General features: G+C 45.1%; 1 protein-coding gene across 1 annotated transcript in view; it reads left to right on the top strand.

Moving 5' to 3' along the window:
- Window positions 1-7,586: 7,586 nt before the first annotated feature.
- ptch1 (patched 1) overlaps window positions 7,587-24,340 on the top strand; it is a 94,989-nt gene continuing 78,235 nt past the window's right edge. The window contains 2 exon segments of the mRNA XM_046346877.1: window positions 7,587-8,109; window positions 9,305-9,497. Of these exon segments, the coding sequence (XP_046202833.1) occupies window positions 7,942-8,109; window positions 9,305-9,497 (361 nt within the window). The 5' untranslated portion in view covers window positions 7,587-7,941.

Genomic DNA, 24,340 nt, shown 5'->3' with positions numbered 1-24,340 from the left:
TGGTACTTTTTGAATAAATGGAACACATCACAAGATCTTTATGACCATGAGCCTTCACTCTCTGGCGTCCATGTTCTTTGTTCTTTTTTTTTGGGTTGGAGAGAAAAAGAGCGGACATTCTTACTTAATTGGAATCTTGAATGCATTTGTTCCCAATAAAAAGGTGTGCTTTGTTTGCGTTCTCTCCCCCCCCCCCCCCCTCAGAGGCGTGCCTGTCTGATCTTACAGTGCCACTCTCCCAGCTATAGACTCAGGATAGCTAGCTAGCCAACACAGTTGTTGCATCTTGCCCCATTCATAATTCATCAACTAAGAAAGCTGACTGATTCGGGCGAACTAAGGGCGATATTCCTCATGTATGTTCAGGTGCAGAATTTAAATACTGCTGCTGTTATGTTCCCTCAGATATCATCTCCCCCCCATCCCTTTAAAAGGTTATAGCAATTTGAAGAAAATGTGGAAGTGCCATAGTATTCTCAACAAACTATAGGCGCTAGAGGAATTGGAAATAAAAGAGTTTGAGGGCTCTATACTGTATGTACATTGGGGAGAACAAGTATTTGATACACTGCCGATTTTGCAGGTTTTCCTACTTACAAAGCATGTAGAGGTCTGTAATTTTTATTATCATGGGTACACTTCAACTGTGAGAGACGGAACTTAAAACAAAAATCCAGAAAATCACATTGTATGGTGTTTAAGTAATTAATTTGCATTTTATTGCATGACATAAGTATTTGATACATCAGAAAATCAGAACTTAATATTTGGTACAGAAACCTTTGTTTGCAATTACAGAGATCATATGTTTCCTGTAGTTTTTGACCAGGTTTGCAAACACTGCAGCAGGGATTTTTGGCCCACTCCTCCATACAGACCTTCTCCAGATCCTTCATGTTTTGTGGCTGTCGCTGGGCAATACAGACTTTCAGCTCCCTCCAAAGATTTTCTATTGGGTTCAGGTCTGGAGACTGGCTAGGCCACTCCAGGATCTTGAGATGTTTCTTACGGAGCCACTCCTTAGTTGCCCTGGCTGTCTGTTTCGGGTCGTTGTCATGCTGGAAGACCCAGCCATGGCCCATCTTCAATGCTCTTACTGAGGGAAGGAGGTTGTTGGCCAAGATCTCGCGATACATGGCCCCATCCATCCTCCCCTCAATACGGTGCAGTCTTCCTGTCCCTTTTGCAGAAAAGCATCCCCAAAGAATAATGTTTCCACCTCCATGCTTCACGTTTGGTATGGTGTTCTTGGGGTTGTACTCATCCTTCTTCTTCCTCCAAACACGGCGAGTGGAGTTTAGACCAAAAAGCTCTATTTTTGTCTCATCAGACCACATGATCTTCTCCCAGTCCTCCTCTGGATCATCCAGATGGTCATTGGCAAACTTCAGACGGGCCTGGACATGCGCTGGCTTGAGCAGGGGGACCTTGCGTGCGCTGCAGGATTTTAATCCATGACGGCGTAGTGTGTTACTAATGGTTTTCTTTGAGACTGTGGTCCCAGCTCTCTTCAGGTCATTGACCAGGTCCTGCCGTGTAGTTCTGGGTTGATCCCTCACCTTCCTCATGATCATTGATTCATTGATGCCCCACGAGGTGAGATCTTGCATGGAGCCCCAGACCGAGGGTGATTGACCATCATCTTGAACTTCTTCCATTTTCTAATAATTGCGCCAACAGTTGTTGCCTTCTCACCAAGCTGCTTGCCTATTGTCCCGTAGCCCATCCCAGCCTTGTGCAGGTCTACAATTTTATCCCTGATGTCCTTACACAGCTCTCTGGTCTTACAGACCTCTACATGCTTTGTAAGTAGGAAAACCTGCAAAATCGGCAGTGTTTCAAATACTTGTTCTCCCCACTGTATGTATCTCTGCCTCAGAATGAAAGCAACACCTGTAAAACATATGTGTTCATATTGTTCACAAGAGACTTGAATTTGGAATTTGAGAATGGACCTGGAACGACAACGTAAACGCGTTGGGCTTGACAAAATTTACATTTACATTTAAGTCATTTAGCAGACGGTCTTATCCAGAGCGACTTACAAAATAATATATATGCTCTCGCACCATGTGGTCAAGAAGTGTATAATCCACCTGCAAATCATAAGTAACTGAATGTACTAAAATAAAATGTCCAATGTCCGTGAGCCAGCCGTCCCTCCGCAGGGCTTGAAGCATGTGATTGGTTGATGAAGTCATTCTGAGAGACACTTGGCCAATTGCAAAATGACCCCTAACAGATAGTCTTCCCCCTAGTCACTCTATGTAGCAGAGAGAAGCACTAACAACACATTATTTGCTCCACATTGTCATTTGATACAGGTGTAATTTTTTGGAGGGGGACCGCATTGCATGCTTACGCTTACAGTAGGACCTCAAAGATACCACAGCAACAGTGTAGGGACATCAACATTTGGAAATGGCATCTCTTTGAAGGTGCTGGTATAGGTGGTGTGAAGGTTTAAAGCTCATTCAGCCAAAAACATCATGAATTTAACTTGAATTAGATGAATGAAGCTTCAAGATTTGAATTGTGATATTATTTGATCATGAAATTGCAGCAGTATCAACTTAGAACTGATGTCTCTAACCCTAACACGAGGGAAAAGGTTGACGAATGAGATTATCCCCTAGGTTTTCCTGAGACTTACCCCATCTGACACATATTGGAACATGATGTTGAATAAAAAGGAAACATGTTCATGTATGGATGAGGGTGTTGGCATGTATGGATGAGTGTTGGCATGCATGAATGAGAGTGTTGGCATGCTTGGATGAGAGTGTTGGCATGTATGGATGAGAGTGTTGGCATGTATGGATGAGAGTGTTGGCATGTATGGATGAGAGTGTTGGCATGCTTGGATGAGAGTGTTGGCATGTATGGATGAGAGTGTTGGCATGTATGGATGAGAGTGTTGGCATGTATGGATGAGAGTGTTGGCATGCTTGGATGAGAGTGTTGGCATGTATGGATGAGAGTGTTGGCATGCTTGGATGAGAGTGTTGGCATGTATGGATGAGAGTGTTGGCATGTATGGATGAGAGTGTTGGCATGCTTGGATGAGAGTGTTGGCATATATGGATGAGAGTGTTGGCATGTATGGATGAGAGTTTTGGCATGTATGGATGAGAGTGTTGGCATGTATGGATGAGAGTGTTGGCATGTATGGATGAGAGTGTTGGCATGCTTGGATGAGAGTGTTGGCATGTATGGATGAGAGTGTTGGCATGTATGGATGAGAGTGTTGGCATGCTTGGATGAGAGTGTTGGCATGTATGGATGAGAGTGTTGGCATGTATGGATGAGAGTGTTGGCATGCTTGGATGAGAGTGTTGGCATGTATGGATGAGAGTGTTGGCATGTATGGATGAGAGTGTTGGCATGTATGGATGAGAGTGTTGGCATGTATGGATGAGGGTGTTGGCATGTATGGATGTGGGTGTTGGCATGTATGGATGAGGGTGTTGGCATCTATGGATGAGGGTGTTGGCATCTATGGATGAGGGTGTTGGCATCTATGGATTAGGGTGTTGGCATCTATGGATGAGGGTGTTGGCATCTATGGATGAGGGTGTTGGCATCTATGGATGAGGGTGTTGGCATCTATGGATGAGGGTGTTGGCATCTATGGATTAGGGTGTTGGCATCTATGGATGAGGGTGTTGGCATCTATGGATTAGGGTGTTGGCATCTATGCACGAGGGAGTTGGCATCTATGGATGAGGGTGTTGGCATCTATGGATTAGGGTGTTGGCATCTATGCACGAGGGAGTTGGCATCTATGGATGAGGGTGTTGGCATCTATGCATGAGGGAGTTGGCATCTATGGATGAGGGTGTTGGCATCCTATACACACATATTCATTTAGGTCATCCCAATGTTTACGATATAATCTCCTTCAGGCTTTACTGGCATATTTTTACAATTTCTTGCAGTTTTGCAAGGTGAGAGATTTCCCACAATAACCTGCAGTGCTTTGATGGAGCTATATAACCATCTTGATAGGAAACGTGTCACTGTGAAAGTCTTTGGTGCTGAGAGCCATCCAGGCCTGTTTTCTTTATAGTTTTGGGCTAATCACGTGACAGGCAGGAGTCCTGCCTATTGAGAATGGGACCACCCACGTGGACTGGGCGCTGTGGGTTAATAGAAACAGGCATGTAATTGTGAACCTCTCCAACACTTAGCAGAATGCCTGCAACCAAGACGGTCGGATAAGGATTACGGCTCGCCTGGCTCTTTTTCCCCCTGATGATAAAGACAATATTTTCATATCCACCATAAGTAACAACTGTCGGAGTCGGAGGCGGATATTATTGGTTTCTCCAGACCGTTTTCCCCTGGATAGAATATGGTAAGTGGCTGGCTGGCACGTCTACGAGCTGCGGTGGCCAAGGAGCGATTTGACAGCCCAGGTGTGAGATCTTGGCAAACACTCGCAGATTGAGAAATTGATATTTGTCCCACTAAGTGGTTACAGTAGATAATTACGGTATTATCGTGATTACTGCGGTATGGTGTAAGATAATGATGTGTTGCCTGTCGATTAGTTTTAATGTCACATTTTTAAAATTTGATTTGACTTTTGATCTAGCACCATGATGCGCTTCATGCGTAATATACAGTAACGTAGTAATCCTTTAAAACTTGGACATTGTTCCTTTCACTAATAGTTTAATTTCCCGCTGGGCACAGACGTTAGTTCAACGTCTATTTTTTGTTTCCATTTGGTTGAGTTGTCAACTAATGTGAATTCAACGTGAAATCAACAAACATTTGTCACGGTGCGATTGGTTTTAGGTTTAAAGTAGTGTGAAAAAAATACGGAATTCCCTTCCATTGATGATTTTTCCCAATCCAATCAGTTTTCCGCATTGATTCAGCGTCCTCACACATTTTTTTAAATAACGTGGACACATCGTTGATTCAACCAGTTATCGACGTGGGTAGTGTATGTTATTTTTTTGTAATTATCTACCAACGTGTCAGAACAATGTCACTGTGCGCCTATTTAGACACCAATAAGCGATTGACATGACAGACAGGTAGGCCTAAATGTCACTCATATGAACCGACTACTGTTTCAAATATCTTTATTGAACACACACAATAATGCTGTATAGGTATAAAAGACAGGCATACAATTCTTATATGATCCGACTACTAAATGTGTGGAAATATTGTGGAGTGGATAGTTATATTTCCATGATTACCTTACTTCGTCAACATGTCATTATTACGGATGGAAAAATTCTGCAAGTCACTGTATGGTGTGAAATGGTAAAATGCCTCCATTAGGCTGCATAAGTCCACTGCACTAAGTCTAAGTGCATAATGCTCTATGATTTAGCCTAGAGATAATCGGCTATAGGGTGTGGCTATAGTGTGTACCAGTTCAGATCCATTCAAGATGTCTGGTCTTATGCTGAATGAAGCGTTTGTGGCCAATTTCAATCAGGATGGCAAGAAACCATGCATACTATTTGCACATACAGTGGGCCTTCAATGCTATAATTTGATTTGATTTGATTTGATTTGATATAATGTCAGCATGGTCCAAATTCTGGAGAACATACGTGGTTGGGACAAAGTATGCCAATGTCTTTACTTGTCACAATGAAATAGAATCAAGCAACAATCTGTCAAATGTGTTACTAGTTAATTATACATAATCTCTTTGCAGGTGTGATGTCTGCATTAAATAACTGTGATGCGTTCCTACATACAAGTGTAGATCTTAATTTGATCACTCTTTTGATGTTGAGAATTTTCCTGCCCAGCAGGAAATGCAAACTTGAAGAGTATTCGAGATTTTAAAAGGCTTCTAAAGTTAGTAATTTCCACTTTAAAATGTCAGACTTTATTATCCCTAACAAAATGTTTTATCAACCCCTACAAAGAAAATCCATGAATTATAATGTACGTAATAATTGATATTTCCTGTTGCTGGAGGATTATTTTCCTGCTGTAGCAAACTGGCTCAAATTAAGATCCTACATATGTTATTACACACGATACCTAACAACATGATACCTAATCACAAAGTGCCTCGGAGTAGGAGTCCTGATCTAGGATCAGGCACCCCTGTCTGATTCATAAAAGGCAAAACTGATCATGGATCAGAAGTACTTTCTGAGACACTGTGAATACAGGCCCTGAAATACATTTTGAAAGATGAAGATAACCGTTCGTTTTTTCTGTGACTGTTCACACAGTGCCCACAACCACAAGAGCAATTGTTGTTTTAATCATCAGACACTCATTGTTATTATAACGATTGAAAACATGTAATTTGAACTGACAGGGGCATGCACACATGACATCCACTAGGCCCGTTTATCTGCTGAATGAAAATAAAATACTTTCTTATGAAAGGATCCACTCTATTTTAAGATCCTCGAAAGTGTATTTGTTTATTTGAAAGTGGGCATGGCTAACACCAAAATTGTATGTTTACGTTTACCATGTTGTTTAGGCAAGGGAAGTCGACACAACGTAGGCCCATCATTTATCATTCATTTATTACATAACCTAGACCAAGCCTACCTCTCAAGTAATCTCTTCTGCCGCCTCTTCTACCGCCTCGTTATCTCTGAGGACATCACTTTTCTCAGCTCCTCTTTGGCGGTGACTGCAGAGTGACATTGAGACAGCGGGCATTGTTTGGCATGTATTTAGGCTACGCATCAGCACACGGCATAGAGCTAGAGCTAGGGAGAGACGGAGCCCCCCAAGACCATCCAGTTCAATAATATACATATAAAATGTGTTTATACATGTTAAATAGTCTAAGTGTATTCGCGTTATTAATATGTGCAGTGTATTCCAAGAAAGAGTAAAGCCTCTCCAATTGTGCGCAATTACATGCGCAACATGCGAAAACAGAAGTGTCAATAAGGTATATAATATTAGATTAATAGACTAACTGTAGATAGTATTGATGATTTTACTGTTCGTGTATTATTGTTATTCTAAATGTGTATTAGATTAAGGGTTTTAATTGTTACCCTATTATAATATTTGTTAGGCTATCCACTAAACTGTCATTAGGGAACATTGAGACGAACTGAGATTTGGGACCTCCCCCAGAACCGCTGTAATTTGAGGCCAAACTACCACCATCAAGGCCTGTTGGGGAACAAGTCTCAGTTTAAAAAAAACTGCAGTTCTGACATTCCTCGAAACCCGTCAGACAAACAGGCTGCATTACTTCGCATTGGAAGTGTGTTTTCTACAAGAAATGCTGCTTCAAGAAATGCAGTTCCTTTTTTTGAAAACGACAAGCTCCTGTCTTGGTTGCGCGCAAACGCACAAGAGGGCTGGATTTGTGAAAGGCTCCCCTGAAGTTTGCGATGCACACACGAGGGTTGTCGGCTTGGGTGGTCGCTCTACTTTTAGTGAGCTGTTGCTAAGCAGCTAATAATAGTCGTGTTTTCTGAGTAATTTTTGCCCTTCTGGAACCAATCAGATGCGAGAAATTCCGGCCATCTGACAGCCCTGGAGGCGGGATTTCGATTCCTTTAGCTTTTACCCCTCCTCCTCTGTCTCCAAATGGAGAGTGGTCTTTTTTCTCATCTATTGAATCTCAGAGTTTGCCGTGTTGCGCGGCCCAAGGGAAGACCACATAGAACACACAGAATGCTACGACCATCGAACGTTCCAAGCGGCAGTTTTGTAGATGGGAATCGATGTTTCCACTTTGCCTTTTAAGATAAATAACTTTTTTGAAGAGAAACGGTGAATGTGCGAAGCGGTGGAGACCTCCGGATCACGAAATGTTGGGATGGAAGGTGCAGACTTTGACTCGCCGTCTCCAACAGGAGTATGAAGTACTTTACGGGTGTGAGATCACCGAGAGTGAAACTTTGTTGCCTTGGGACATTACTACACGCTTTCGGGGAAATATTATAACGTGTAATAGCGCGAAGTCTCCGCAACATGGCCTCGGCTGCTAATGCCTCCTCCGAGCAGGAAAACAGGGACCCCGATCGGCCGAGGATAACGCGGAGGAACAGGGGGAACTATCGCACAACAGCGCCGGATTTGGAGTATTTGCAGCGACCAAGTTACTGCGATGCAGCTTTCGCCTTGGAGCAAATATCCGAGGTGCTTATTCTTTGACACGTTTGAGTGAAATTCTGTGGGTATGGTTCTACTATATAGTGAAACCGCCCAACTTTGTCAAGTCGCTAGGTAACGGGATAGCTACGGGACGGGCAGGGTAAGGGGAGATGGTGTAAACTAGAGCTATACCTTGCAGCCTATGTTGTGATTTACTATTCAAGAATGGCTAACTTTTCTCGCATATAGACTAATCCTTATCCGTTTTGGGAATATAGGCTACATATTGTAGTCTATAAATTGTAACTACCAATAATGGCAGGCTACACTGCAGGCTACAACGTTTCAATAACGGTCGCGCAACATAGGCAACACGGTGTAGGCTATTCCCTACTTTTGCACAATTAAAATGTGCATAAAAGTTTAGGCCTATGTGTTTGCGAAATGGTCGTAAAATATGTTGAAACTGCCCAGACGTCTGTACGATAGTATCTTTACTGTTCTCTTCTCCAAAGCAGAAATCCATGTGGCTGCCCTCTTCCGTTCACAAATATTCTCGTCGCCTCACTCCCTCGGTGATGGCTACTCCTCTCCGATCACACAAGTAGCTCAATGGGAATGGAATTGTGTTGTGTGTGATTTTGCGGCAGCGTAAAAATCCACGTGCACCCCTTGGTGGATCGCTATAATAATTCGATACGATGTATCGGCGTTACAACGTGTCACTGACAGCGAGCCTTGCTGCGCTTTCCCATCATTGTCCGTCTGTCTGTGTGTGTGGTAAAGACAAAAAAAGTAACGGACTGTCCTATCGTCCAAAACCGCTGCTTACGTTGCTGTCTCGCCAACTTTATGTCTCTTTCCTCCCTCGACGTAGGAGGTCCAACCAAGTCCTCTTTTGGCCAGATAAACAGGCCAACTCCGAGGTTCTTATTTAGAACAGTTAACATTTCCGTACCTATTGAACTCACTTCACATATACAGTAGACTATAAAGGATATCAACAGCTAATGCGTTATAGAGACAAGTCCGCAAATGAAGTGTTGATCTAGAACGACCAAAAATTGCACCAATCACACCAATGTCATAACACGTTGATTAATGAACATGGTTTATATGATATGATAACCGTGATGTCCTCTTCCCATAACGCTACACCCCATTGATCAATAATGATAGGCCTACGTCTTTGATGTTTGGGAAGTCATATTTATGCGGACTTTCTCTTGTCTTGTCGCAGGGGAAGGCGACTGGAAGAAAAGCACCGCTGTGGCTGAGAGCGAAGTTTCAGAGACTCTTGTTTAAGTTGGGTTGTTACATACAAAAGAACTGCGGAAAGTTTTTGGTTGTGGGCCTCTTGATATTCGGAGCTTTCGCCGTTGGCTTACGGGCGGCGAATCTGGAAACCGACGTGGAGAAACTCTGGGTAGAAGGTGAGAAAAGTATTTATGATTTTGGTCTTTTTTTCTTTTGCATGTTGAATCGTCTTTCCTGTTAAACGTCTGGGAAGGGATAAGGTTGGGTTGGGTGGGGTGGGGTGGAGAGGGTGGGGGGTCTTGGGGAATTGTTTATTATATAGCAGCAGTTTGACAAGGGGCCAGGTTACAACTTCAACATATTTTTGATTTCGTTTCATGTTATGGTTTTTGTTGCGTTGGATATGTTGAGTTAACGCTGCATGTGCGTAAAGAATGTTCACGGAGTAGCTCAACATTTTTCTTTAAGTTAAAAGAAAAGTTGTTATTAAGTTTATGAGAAGTTTTGGAGAAAGGAAATTTTGTCAAAGCCGCCATTTTGTGAGTGTGTGAGTGTGTGTGCGTCTGCCTGCCCCCAGCAGTTGAATGTGATCCGCGCACAGCTCGGAGACTGTGTGTGGTCCCGTTTTGGACAGCTCTCAACTTTCCAAAAAGATTTGTCTCCGGCTGAAGGGAAAAAGCGGAGTGCGGACAGAAACGCATGTTTACAAAAGTAGACCATCTGAAACTCAGGGCTATGCTATTCTTCTGAGTTATGCAGAGTATATTTTTGTTGAAAAGGGGGTCTTTGAGTATGGGTGGTGATTTGGGGGAAAGGGGGAGGGGGCGCGCTTTTTCTTCCTTTGATCTGCATTCCAGTAGTTTAGGACGGTGGTATTTGAGTCACGAATAGGTCATCAATTCACTTTCTTTTGAAATGTGGGCGGTTTGAAAGAGATCATACTTGGGATTTACGATTGAAATCGTATTGCCTTTTTGGTCATGGTTGTTTATATCAAATATGTGTCAGTATCTTTAGATATGTTTTAGGTGGCCTGTGATTAGTGTAGCTACATATATGCCGTCAAAAATAGAATAAAGAAAAAAGGAAAATTAAATATATTCAAATGAGCAGGGAATCATCCCGACAGATTTCTTTTTTTTAAATGACCCCCTCCCATAGTTCCAGTTCTATAGCCACCCTTGTGAGCGTTTTTCAGTGTTTACAGAGAACATGCTCATCTGTGATGCCAAAGCAGTTCAGCTCTGGAGGGTCGCTCAAGCTCCGACAAGTTTTTTCTGGTGCAGTATTTTATAACCTACTAGATGTATGTTATTTTTTTTTAAACTGTCTAGGGTTTCCATATTTCAATGAAATATGACCTATAATTAATATCAAATACTTTTCCTCCCAAAAAGTGGTAATTAAGTATGTTGAAATGTATATTTTTTGTGTGTTGGCATGGTATGGGCATACCCCAACAACAGAAGGTTGTGGGTGTAAACCAGTCATTAAAAATGTTCATGCTAGGAGACTGTTGATTGGCCAGATCAGCAAATGAGCCAACATGACATCATGTTCTATGAGGAAATATCAAGCGTTTTTTAAATGTCTGTTTGAGATGCAAGTTTGAAGTGGGTTTTTTAAAAGTGTTTTTTTCTCCTGTTTCTGCTTTGACCACAAATACGAGGATAGGATGAGTCAACAACGTTATTTGGGTATGCGTTATCAGAATATTAACTTTTAAAAGTGCGATCCTCTGTGGACAGTTACTTTAAACAGCAATAGGTTATTACAGTGTGCTAAAGATTTGGTTGCGGAATGTTATTCGAAAGCATGTGGATTCTGCCAACAGTAGATTGTCTAATAAATCCCTTTAACGTCAAATGGCCAAATGCCTTTTCTTTTCTCATTATCCCATCCCTACTCTTATAGTTTACTGAAGTTCGCTGACGTGTAGTTACAGCAATGGGATGTTAATAGAGCAGAACAACATCAAGTGGTTTCTTCTTTCCAGGACCCATCCTAATGTTGCTCAGTTCCATGGCGATTCACACACAAACCTGTCAACAGAAGGTCAACTAGACAACAACACATCCACTTCACCACAGCACATGCTTTTTCCAGGGCGACTATCGCCTTTGCCCTATGTTATTGTTTTGCTGTGTCAAGGTGTCAGAACCCATGGTCATCTACTGTAAGTAGTTTAGCCAAGTTTATTGGGATGACTGATGGCTGTGGTCTGCATGTGCACACAAGTGCATGAGAACACACACACACACACACACACACACACACACACACACACACACACACACACACACACACACACACACACACACACACACACACACACACACACACACACACACACACACACACACACACACACACACACGCACACTATTCCCAGGTCTAGAGACGTGAGGGGTTCCAGATGCGGGTTGGGAGAGATGTGTTTGTTTAGATTAGACTGCACAGCTGAGGGATAGATTAGTACTGCCTGGTCAGTGGAGGGCTGTTCGGGGCTCGGCTCAGCACAGGGGAAACTGTGGCCCAACATCAACGTGAGAGCAAAGAAGGAGAGAGGAGGAGGTGAGAGGAGAGGAGGCGAGAAAGGAAGGTATGAGGAGAGGAGAGGAGGAGAAGAGAGAGAGAGAGGACGTCTGTTGATGTTTAATTTGGATCCGTTCCCCTGCATGCAACCTCTCCATGAACCCACCGGGGAGCTCTGGCCATTAAGACACACCGTAGCAGATCTCTCATCGGAATTGAGTGGAGTTGCATGGGTGATCTCATGCTGTCTTTCGTCACCTGCTATGCTCATGGTACGGGTTCATCCTGCTAGGTCCGTAGTTTAGTACTGCAGCTTGTCGTATTCAAGGAGAATCACATTCAGCTGCCTTGGTTGGGGTTGACTTTCTTCACACAATAATTACCCCAGTACCCATAAGCACTAGGACTGCACTCTCACTTAGATACAGAAAGCTGTGGTTGTTAGAAATGTTGAGGAATGGACAGTTAAATCAAACAGCTAAAAGTAGAAAGAGTAGGAAGAAGTGACTGTATCATCCAACAGGCATAAGCACTCAAACGCTTTTTCGTGGGCTTTTCTTTCGGTGCTCTTAAGGGGCAACAGGTTGATCTCTTGAAATGGCGGGAAAAATGCATAGATACAGTATATGTAAATGGGATTATAGATGACATTATGATTTAGGATGCAGACTTTATACATAGTAGAGGTAAAACGAGGCCGTGTTTACATTGATGAGAGTAGTGACAGGAAGTGACCTAGCCTAAACAGGAGGTTACAGTGTTGCGGTGGGCTCTCCTATTCAAATATGGCTGCCAGGACACTTCTTTCTCAAGGCTGTTCGGATTCATCAGCAGTGTTTCGTATCACCGAACCCTTAGTGATTTTCTAAATCAAATAGATGACTAATTTCCCTCCAGCAGAGACGTATCCGAGTAGAAGAGGAAGGGAAGAAAACTCACTGGTCGGTCCTCCTCGTGGCATGAAAGTAGAGCCATCCCATTCTGGGTTAACACAAACACGGGCCAAATTGTAAAGAAAATACCAGCGCCGGCTGAGTCTAATTAAAACAGTATGGCGTAAACATTAGTCTTCCTGTAGAGTGGCCCCTCGCTTGCTCTCTCTGGCGAGAGGAGAGGAAAGGGCTGGGGTATATGGAGCTGGGCTTTGACACTGGGAGAGGAATTGTGCTACAGCTATAGAAGCTATGGTATGGGGCTGTGGGGTGAGGACAGGGGAGAGACTACGGTATTGGGCTATGGTTAGGGGCAGCGTGGCGTCAACATTGGCCTTCCTGTAAAGCGGCCCCTCCCTCGCTGCCGCAGGGTGCTGAGAAGGGCTGGGGTTTAGCAGAGAGGCTGGGGCTATGGTTATGGGATGGGGTTTAGCAGAGAGACTGGGGCTATGGTTAGGGGCTGGGGTGTGTGATTAGGACTGGGGTTTAGCAGAGAGGCTGGGGCTATGGTTAGGGGCTGTGGTGTGTGATTAGGACTGGGGTTTAGCAGAGAGGCTGGGGCTATGGTTAGGGGCTGTGGTGTGTGATTAGGACTGGGGTTTAGCAGAGAGACTGGGGCTATGGTTAGTGGCTGGGGTGTGTGATTAGGACTGGGGTTTAGCAGAGAGGCTGGGGCTATGGTTAGGGGCTGTGGTGTGTGATTAGGACTGGGGTTTAGCAGAGAGACTGGGGCTATGGTTAGGGGCTGTGGTGTGTGATTAGGACTGGGGTTTAGCAGAGAGACTGGGGCTATGGTTAGTGGCTGGGGTGTGTGATTAGGGCTGGGATTTTAGCAGAGAGGCTGGGGCTATGGTTAGGGGCTGTGGTGTGTGATTAGGACTGGGGTTTAGCAGAGAGACTGGGGTTATGGTTAGGGGCTGTGGTGTGTGATTAGGACTGGGGTTTAGCAGAGAGACTGGGGATATGGCTAGGGGCTGTGGTGTGTGATTAGGGCTGGGGTTTAGCAGAGAGACTGGGGCTATGGTTAGTGGCTGGGGTGTGTGATTAGGGCTGGGGTTTTAGCAGAGAGGCTGGGGCTATGGTTAGGGGCTGTGGTGTGTGATTAGGACTGGGGTTTAGCAGAGAGACTGGGGCTATGGTTAGGGGCTGGGGTGTGTGATTAGGGCTGGGGTTTAGCAGAGAGACTGGGGCTATGGTTAGGGGCTGGGGTGTGTGATTAGGACTGCTTTTTAGGAAATACATTGCATGTTAGGTCTGAGGCTGGGGCTGAGGACATGGGACTGGAGTTGTGGATAGCGCCGTGCCTGGAGTTTAGACCGATGGAGTTAGGGCTGCAACTAGGCTTAGTTGCAGGGGGTTGGGCTGAAGCTGGGGCTAGGTCCCATAGAGCAGGGTAGAGGCTGGGGCTATGAAGTCACTGACTTTGGGGCTCTATCACCCCCTGAATTGTCCAATCTGTTTCCCCTTAATTTAACCCCTGCTTGCACAACACTCCTCCTCCTACTTATACCCTTCCTCCCCTGAGCCCAACGAGCCCTCTCTCTGTCTAACTCACACACACACACACACACACACACACACACACACACACACACACACACACACACACACACACACACACACACACACACACACACACACACACACACACACACACACACACACACACACACACACACACACACACACGCGCACACGCACACATATGCACGCACACACATAGATACACACACAGAAAAAGAGAGCAGGGCAGAGTTTGGGGCCAAGGGCCACAGGCTTGGTCCCTCCGGGTCTTGGGGTCTGTGTGTGGAGGCGCCGCTATTTAAAACCTCACCTGATACTCACCCTGTGGCCCTGGTGTAGAGTGAGGACTCACAGCAGAGAGAGAGAGAAAGAGGGGGGAGATAGGAGGAGGAAGAGAAAGAGAAAGAGGGGGGATAGGAGGAAGAGAAAGAGAAAGATAGGAGGGTAGGACGAGGAAGAGAAAGAGAAAGAGAGGGGGTAGGAGGAGGAAGAGAAAGAGAAAGAGTGGGGGATAGGAGGAGGAAGAGAAAGAGGGGGATAGGAGGAGGAAGAGAAAGAGGGGGATAGGAGGAAGAGAAAGAGAAAGAGGGGGATAGGAGGAAGAGAAAGAGAAAGAGTGGGGGATAGGAGGAGGAAGAGAAAGAGAAAGAGGGGGATAGGAGAAAGAGAAAGAGAAAGAGGGGGGATAGGAGGAAGAGAAAGAGAAAGGGGGGGGTAGGAGGAAGAGAAAGAGGGGGATAGGAGGAAGAGAAAGAGAAAGAGGGGGGATAGGAGGAAGAGAAAGAGAAAGAGGGGGATAGGAGGAAGAGAAAGAGAAAGAGAAAGAGGGGGATAGGAGGAAGAGAAAGAGAAAGAGGGGGGATAGGAGGAAGAGAAAGAGATAGAGGGGGATAGGAGGAAGAGAAAGAGGGGGGTAGGAGGAAGAGAAAGAGGGGGGGATAGGAGGAGGAAGAGAAAGAGAAAGAGGGGGGGATAGGAGGAGGAAGAGAAAGAGAAAGGGCACAAAAAGGCCACAGCAGCTGTCACATTTAGTCCCTGTAGTTTTCTGTGTCTGGGAGTGTTTGTGTGTATGTGTGTGTGTGTGTGTGTCTACTGAGAGTTTGAGAGTGTAATAGCAGTGTGTCCGGACACGTGTGCGTGTCCCTGTGTTCATTGCGCTGAGAGCGTGACAGTGTTTTTGTGTGTGTCTTATTTGACTCCCATCCTTCCAGCAGGGGGCAGTCCGATTTACTCGGACTTCTATTTAGTAGTAGATCAATGTTTATTAGCCTAGTTTCTCTCTCTCCCATCTACTGCTGGTGCCACTTATGGATCTGCTTTGGTCATCTATTTCACAGCAGTTAGTTGGGGCCTGGTTGATTCTCACAAAACTGCCACTTGACCGAAAAAATACGTACACCCCCCCCGACATAATTCCTCTTGATCACTAAGATTAGGATCTGTATTTATCTATTTTGTACATATTTGATAAGGATCAAAAGGCACAGTTAAGAACAAATTCTTATTTACAATGACGGCCTAGGAACAGTGGTTTACTGCGCGCGCATGTATTTTCAACAGTCAATGTATTTTCAACAGTCAATGTATTTTCAACAGTCAAAAGTGGACTTAAGAATGGTCTTTTAATGTAACGTGGGTGTATTACAAAGCGGATATGTGTGGTTCTAATGTATTTTAGATGTATTTTCTAAATTGAATGGTGTCCTGTGTGCAAATGGCATAACATGATATGCCTATAATGTTAAAGTATGTAAATATGTGGAAAATGGACCAAACAACAGTATTGGTAATTGCTTAAATAGGTACAAGTCTCAAAATAGGGGATGTCCAACTTTAAGTGGCGGGGGTCGCTCTTTGCTGAAACACAAACTACAGATTGTGGCTTTAAGTCAATTAAAGGGGGTTTGTACACCCATATTTCTTAACAATCCCTGCTTGATCAAATAACTGATGTTTTTCAAAGAAGATCTATACAATAGGTGTAAGCAGTGGTCCTAGTAAATCATTAAAGTTACCTGCACAGCACACCCGTTGACTATACATTAGAATGAACTTACTGTCATTACCGGAATTAAGGTTATCGTTACCAAAACGGACCTAAAACTATTATAGTTTAACGTCAACTTCAACGAGCATACAGTTTATGGACCACCTACAGCAAAATATGACATTTTATAAAATGACCCGACAATAATGAGAATTTGGGTTGAAAATGTACAAAATTCAGGCAAAAATGTCAAATGTATTTCAAATAAGTCACTGTGCCATAAACTAGTCTTCAGAATGATAGTTGATTGTTGCAGATGCATTATGGTTGATTAACTCAATTTGCTACTGCCGTGGTTATAAACTGGTTTCATGAATGGACTCACCCGCCTAAGTGTTGGTGTGTGTGTGTGGGTTCTCGTTCTGGAAAAGTTGCCATGCCCTTGGTTAAGGAGGCTGTGCAGCAACATGACTTGAAGCACAGCAAAATGTTTGCGTGCCCGTTGCCCTCACGACAAATAATACGTGGTTAGCTTGTTGTTGTGCTCCTAGAGGCAGAGGTCTGTAATTACTTATTTGGGTCTGGTAAAAGGCCAATTTTGGCTGTTAAAGGTAGACCCAGTGTGACAATTTCCACAACAACAAAGAGCGTTGAAGTGCGAGGCTCGACTTCTCCGCTGTTTTGGCCCTGTGGCTCCCACACTGTGAACAGTGTGAAGCGAACTTGTGCGCCGTGTGCAGATTCTGTGTGAGAATGAAGTCTTGCATCTCACTCATCTCAACACTCGTGGCAGCTTCACTTAATGTCTGTGAACTGATAGGAGGAGGAGGAGGGAGAGAGAGAGGGGGAAGAGGGAGAAGAGAGGAGGATAGAGAAAGAGACAGGGAATAGGAAGAGAAGAGGAAGAGAAGAGGTCTCTCTGGTGAGAGGATGGTGTTGATGGTCTCCTTGATTGAATTGTCCTCGTTTTGATGTGTATAGGAATACATGCGCGCGCGGTCCCCTCGGGGCGCGCGTGGTCCCCTCGGTTTTGCCTTTGAGTGATTGAGGAGCTAGTTAAATGGGAATGGCACTGCGGGAATGGCACTGCGGGAATATACGCATTACGTACATGCATGCAAATGTGCATGTACGCGTGCACACACACACACACACACACACACACACACACACACACACACACACACACACACACACACACACACACACACACACACACACACACACACACACACACACACACACACACACACACACACACACACACACACACACACACACACAGAGAGAAAAACAAGTGGGCTCCAATTTCTTTGTGTTTATCAGTTGACTCCAAACAGGATTAAGCCGCCAGTAGAATAACATTCCAACATGTTGTGTTAAACTTGTTGATGAAATGTGCAGGCGAACTGGAGAAGGATTTAGTGTTTGGAAAACACCATGGCTGTGTTAGTGTGCACTGAGTTATGGCTCTGTTTTTAAACGTTTTGAAAGTTTTTAAAAGTCATTATTAGTGTTTATTCCCAATGACGTATTTGGCGAAATAAAGGTTAAATTTGTTTTGAAAGTGTGTGTGTGTCATAGAATGTGTGTGTGTGTCGTAGAAATGGACGGTCTCCCATTCACAAACCACCTCCTGAGATGCTTCCAAGCGCCGTGTTTACATTCTGCATTCTTTCAGACTCTCTTATTCAAAAACCAGAGCTCTGCGAATGACCGACCGCAAGAGACTCCTCCAAACTCCCCCCCCCCCCCCCCCAGCTCCCCCTTCTTTCCTCTCGGCCGAATAGGTCTCTTCCCCCCCCTTCCCCTCTGGCAGGGGAGAGTGGCCCCAGAATGCCAGATGTATTGCAGAGTGAGGCACAGCAATGTAAACACACAGCCCTGCCATGACAGTCACGGTGGTCCACCCTCCCTTCCTCCTCCTCTTTCCTCTCCCCCCTCCCACTCCTTCCCCTCCCTCCCAGTGCTGGCGGACAGAGGGGCGGGATAGGGGGAGGTCCGGAGATGGAGAATAGTAGTGGCAGTGTGTTTGTGTTTTGGCTCCAGGGCCAGCGGTACAGGGATTTGGGACTTGGGTCGACGTTTGAAGCTGGCAGGCAATTGAGCTGTGTGTGTGTGTCTGCGAATATTATGGCAATATTCTTTGATTTTCCTACCACGCGCTCCCGTGTTCCGTCGACAAACTCCGTACACACATCCCCTCCCAGAAACAACCGCTCGCAAACACAACTTCCTTCAAGGTCCTCTGAGATGCTAATGTTCCGTGAGACAACTACATTGTGACAAATCCCCACCATGGCAGAAGCCCATCCCAGCAGTTAGTGTGATGAGGTGGAACACCTGTGACCTAGTGGGGAACTGTCCCCTCCCCTGGCCCAGCTTGTACTGCAGGCTGCTGTACTGTGGGGTCCACTGGAATGTGTGATTGTGGGATACCTGGAATCAGGAGTCCATCTTACCAGGAAATGACAGAGAGATGGCTGGCTCAGATTGGCTGCTCCCAGTCATGTCGTGGTCTGTTATGGCTGGGCTCTGGGCCAATCATACGGCAGGACGGACGGACAGGAAGACAGGGACACACACACACACAGAGAGAGATAGACATACAAAGTGCTGGGATATGCTGTTGGAATAAGAACATACGAAACAATATGTCATGTTGCCATGTGTATTAGTACTACAAGGTGTGCTGATCAACTTTATTATGGACTTATTACATCAATGTCACAGGCTGTTAATCATGTCACAAGGATGCACTATTTATGAAAGCACAGTTTGATTGAACTGAATTGTAGTATAGTCGTGTGTTTTGCAGTGGGTGGTGTTTTTTTTTACACGAGCTCCAGAATCTCTGTCTATTTCTAGTGATCAGGCTGTTTTCACACGTCCAGCATCTCTGTCTATTTCTAGTGATCAGGTTGTTTTCACACGTCCAGCATCTCTGTCTATTTCTAGTGACCAGGCTGTTTTCACACGTCCAGCATCTCTGTCTATTTCTAGTGACCAGGCTGTTTTCACACGTCCAGAATCTCTGTCTATTTCTAGTGATCAGGCTGTTTTCACGCGTCCAGAATCTCTGTCTATTTCTAGTGATCAGGCTGTTTTCACGCGTCCAGAATCTCTGTCTATTTCTAGTGATCAGGCTGTTTTCACGCGTCCAGAATCTCTGTCTATTTCTAGTGATCAGGCTGTTTTCACACGTCCAGAATCTGTCTATTTCTAGTGATCAGGCTGTTTTCACACGTCCAGAATCTCTGTCTATTTCTAGTGATCAGGCTGTTTTCACACGTCCAGAATCTCTGTCTATTTCTAGTGACCAGGCTGTTTTCACACGTCCAGAATCTCTGTCTATTTCTAGTGATCAGGCTGTTTTCACGCGTCCAGAATCTCTGTCTATTTCTAGTGATCAGGCTGTTTTCACACGTCCAGAATCTGTCTATTTCTAGTGATCAGGCTGTTTTCACGTGTCCAGAATCTCTGTCTATTTCTAGTGATCAGGCTGTTTTCACACGTCCAGAATCTCTGTCTATTTCTAGTGATCAGGCTGTTTTCACACGTCCAGAATCTCTGTCTATTTCTAGTGATCAGGCTGTTTTCACACGTCCAGAATCTCTGTCTATTTCTAGTGATCAGGCTGTTTTCACACGTCCAGAATCTCTGTCTATTTCTAGTGATCAGGCTGTTTTCAAACATCCAGAATCTCTGTCTATTTCTAGTGATCAGGCTGTTTCCAAACATCCAGAATCTCTGTCTATTTCTAGTGATCAGGCTGTTTTTTTTATGTGTGCTGGGGAGCTCATTCTTCTGCATTAGATAGAGAAACACATAGTGTGTGTGTGTGTGTGTGTGTGTGTGTGTGTGTGTGTGTGTGTGTGTGTGTGTGTGTGTGTGTGTGTGTGTGTGTGTGTGTGTGTGTGTGTGTGTGTGTGTGTGTGTGTGTGTGTGTGTGTGTGTGTGTGTGTGTACAGGTGAACGTGTGTGTGACAAAGAAAGGCCGTATTATTCCACCTTCCATCTCAAAATTCAAAAAATATTATCTCTAGCTCGCTTTTCTTCTCTCACACCAATTGATATATCATTTAGCTCGACCTCTTGAGTATTTTGGGTGGAACGTACACACACACACACACACACACACACACACACACACACACACACACACACACACACACACACACACACACACACACACACACACACACACACACACACACACACACACACACACACACACACACACACACACACACACACACACACACACACACACACACACACACACACTTTCCTCGCCTTATTTCTTCTTCTTTCCTCACTCAAATCCAGTGGACTTGAATAGGTTTTCTTCAGGGGAGAGGGAGCTGAATGCAGGCAGCAATGTGGAAGAATCTGCCCATTGAGGGCTGCGTGAGTGTGTGAATGTACACCTCGGGCCCAGGGAAGGCTGCATTGGGAGCTAGCCGACTGCTAAATACACCCATTGGAGGGGCTGCAGGGCTGGACAGGTGATTAGCATAATTATGAGAGTGGGGGCCATACATATGGTAATGTTGGGGTGGGGGGAGCAGGCACTGGCAGCTGGGGTGTCACATTTGTGTCAGGGGTCGGGGAAGGGGGGGGGGGCTCGGGGGTATTGTGCTACAGCTGCGGGTCAGAGCCCCCCCTCTCTCTCTCTCTCCCTCTGTCTCTCTCTCTCTCTCTCTCTCTCTCCCTCTGTCTCTCTCTCTCTCTCTCTGCTTCCCTCTGAAAGCTGTAGGAGAGAGGGAGGTGAGAGCTTTTGCAGGTCAGATAGGGTCTCAGCTCTCAGCTCATATTGGTACCTTGGCCTGTACAGCAATGCTGCTTCTCTAAGCAGATGTGGCAGACTTTCCCATAGTAGCCATTTGCTGTTGGAACCTCATTTCAAACCACACTTTCAGGTAACTGAATGTGTCATGATTAGAGACGTGCAAAACTCTTTCCTCCAAAACAACTTGATCACGAAGGGAATGTTGTATTGCGCATGTGCAGTTACTTAACATGACCACCTCATAAGCTTCGCTAGCCCATGAGCTTCGCTAGCCCATAAGCTTTGCTAGCCCATAAGCTTAGCTAGCCCATAAGCTTCGCTAGCCCATAAGCTTAGCTAGCCCATAAGCTTAGCTAGCCCATAAGCTTCGCTAGCCCATGAGCTTAGCTAGCCCATAAGCTTAGCTAGCCCATAAGCTTCGCTAGCCCATGAGCTTAGCTAGCCCATAAGCTTCGCTAGCCCATAAGCTTCGCTAGCCCATAAGCTTAGCTAGCCCATAAGCTTCGCTAGCCCATAAGCTTAGCTAGCCCATGAGCTTCGCTAGACCATGAACTTAGCTAGCCCATACGCTTCACTAGCCCATAATCTTCGCTAGCCCATAAGTTTAGCTAGCACATAAGCTTCGCTAGCCCATGAGCTTAGCTAGCCCATAAGCTTAGCTAGCCCATAAGCCTAGCTACCCCATAAGCTTCGCTAGCCCATGAGCCTAGCTACCCCATAAGCTTCGCTAGCCCATAAGCCTAGCTACCCCATAAGCTTATACTAGCCCATAAGCCTAGCTACCCCATAAGCTTCGCTAGCCCATGAGCCTAGCTACCCCATAAGCTTAGCTAGCCCATAAGCCTAGCTACCCCATAAGCTTCACTAGCCCATGAGCCTAGCTAGCCGATATGCTTAGCTAGACCATGAGCTTAGCTAGCCCACGAGTTTAGCTAGCCCATAAGCTTAGCTAGCCCATAAGCTTAGGTGTAACTGGGTATGAGGGAAGACTGAAGGGTGAGGTGAGATGAGAAGACTGGAGGGTGAGGTTGGACTGGGTGTTAAGGGAAGGCTGGAGGGTGAGGTGAGGTGGGACTAGGTTTGAGGGAAGGCTGGTGGGTGAGGTGAGGTGGAACTGGGTATGAGAGAAGACTGTGGAGGGTGATGTGAGGTGAAATTGGACTGGGTATGAGGGAAGGCTGGAGGGTGAGGTGTGACTGGGTATGAGGGAAGACTGTGGAGGGTGATGTGAGGTGAAATTGGACTGGGTATGGGGGAAGGCTGGAGGGTGAGGTGAGGTGTGACTGGGTATGAGGGAAGGCCGGTGGGTGAGGTGCGGTGGAACTGGTTATGAGGGAAGACTGGAGGGTGAGGTGAGGTGGGACTGGGTATAAGGGAAGGCTGGAGGGTGAGGTGCGTTTGGAGTGGGTATGAGGGAAGGCTGGAGGGTGAGTTGATGGGACAGTTGAACTCTGACCCGTGTCCTGTAAGGATCAAATACTTCCTGGTTGATTGACAGCAGCATCAGGTGGGAGTCTGTCGGATGACAAACGTGTGGGAAAGAAAAAGTAAAATGGTGAGAGAGTCAGATAGACAGACAGAGAGCGAGAAAGAGAGACAGACAGACAGAGAGCGAGAAAGAGAGAGAGGAAGAGAGTCAGATAGACAGAGAAAGGAAGAGACAGATAGACAGACAGAGAGAGATGAAGAGAGACAGATAGACAGACAGAGAGAGAGAGGAGGAGAGTCTGCTTCACTTGCTTTGGCAAGACAGACAGAGAGCGGGGAAGAGAGACAGATAGACAGACAGAGAGAGGGGAAGAGACAGATAGACAGACAGAGAGGAAGAGAGTCTGCTTCACTTGCTTTGGCAAGACAGACAGAGAGAGGGGAAGAGAGACAGATTGACAGACAGAGAGAGGGGAAGAGAGACAGATTGACAGACAGAGAGAGAGGAAGAGAGACAGATTGACAGACAGAGAGAGAGGAAGAGAGACAGAGAGAGAGGAAAAGAGACAGATAGACAAACAAAGAGAAGAAGAGAGACAGATAGACAAACAAAGAGAAGAAGAGAGACAGATAGACAAACACAGAGAAGAAGAGAGACAGATAGACAAACAGAGAGAAGAAGAGAGACAGATAGACAAACACAGAGAAGAAGAGAGACAGATAGACAAACAAAGAGAAGAAGAGAGACAGATAGACAAACACAGAGAAGAAGAGAGACAGATAGACAAACAGAGAGAGGAAGAGAGACAGACAAACACAGAGAAGAAGAGAGACAGATAGACAAACAAAGAGAAGAAGAGAGACAGATAGACAAACAAAGAGAAGAAGAGAGACAGATAGACAAACAGAGAGAAGAAGAGAGACAGATAGACAAACAGAGAGAGGAAGAGAGACAGATAGACAAACAAAGAGAAGAACAGAGACAGATAGACAAACAAAGAGAAGAACAGAGACAGATAGACAAACACAGAGAAGAAGAGAGACAGATAGACAAACAGAGAGAAGAAGAGAGACAGATAGACAAACAGAGAGAGGAAGAGAGACAGACAAACACAGAGAAGAAGAGAGACAGATAGACAAACAAGAGACAGATAGACAAACAGAGAGAGGAAGAGAGACAGATAGACAAACAAAGAGAAGAACAGAGACAGATAGACAAACAAAGAGAAAACACAGATAGAAGAAGAGAGACAGATAGACAAACAGAGAGAAGAAGAGAGACAGATAGACAAACAGAGAGAAGAAGAGAGACAGATAGACAAACAGAGAGAGGAAGAGAGACAGATAGACAAACAAAGAGAAGAACAGAGACAGATAGACAAACACAGAGAAGAAGAGAGACAGATAGACAAACAGAGAGAAGAAGAGAGACAGATAGACAAACAAAGAGAAGAACAGAGACAGATAGACAAACACAGAGAAGAAGAGAGACAGATAGACAAACAGAGAGAAGAAGAGAGACAGATAGACAAACAAAGAGAAGAACAGAGACAGATAGACAAACACAGAGAAGAAGAGAGACAGATAGACAAACAGAGAGAAGAAGAGAGACAGATAGACAAACAGAGAGAGGAAGAGAGACAGATAGACAAACAAAGAGAAGAACAGAGACAGATAGACAAACACAGAGAAGAAGAGAGACAGATAGACAAACAGAGAGAAGAAGAGAGACAGATAGACAAACAAAGAGAAGAACAGAGACAGATAGACAAACAAAGAGAAGAAGAGAGACAGATAGACAAACACAGAGAAGAAGAGAGA

The sequence above is a fragment of the Oncorhynchus gorbuscha genome, linkage group LG04 (assembly GCF_021184085.1).
Source record: "Oncorhynchus gorbuscha isolate QuinsamMale2020 ecotype Even-year linkage group LG04, OgorEven_v1.0, whole genome shotgun sequence".
In the NCBI taxonomy this organism is placed as follows: Eukaryota; Metazoa; Chordata; class Actinopteri; order Salmoniformes; family Salmonidae; genus Oncorhynchus; species Oncorhynchus gorbuscha.
The sequence above is the reverse complement of the archived record's forward strand: the minus strand, read 5'-3'. Positions and strand labels throughout refer to the sequence as shown.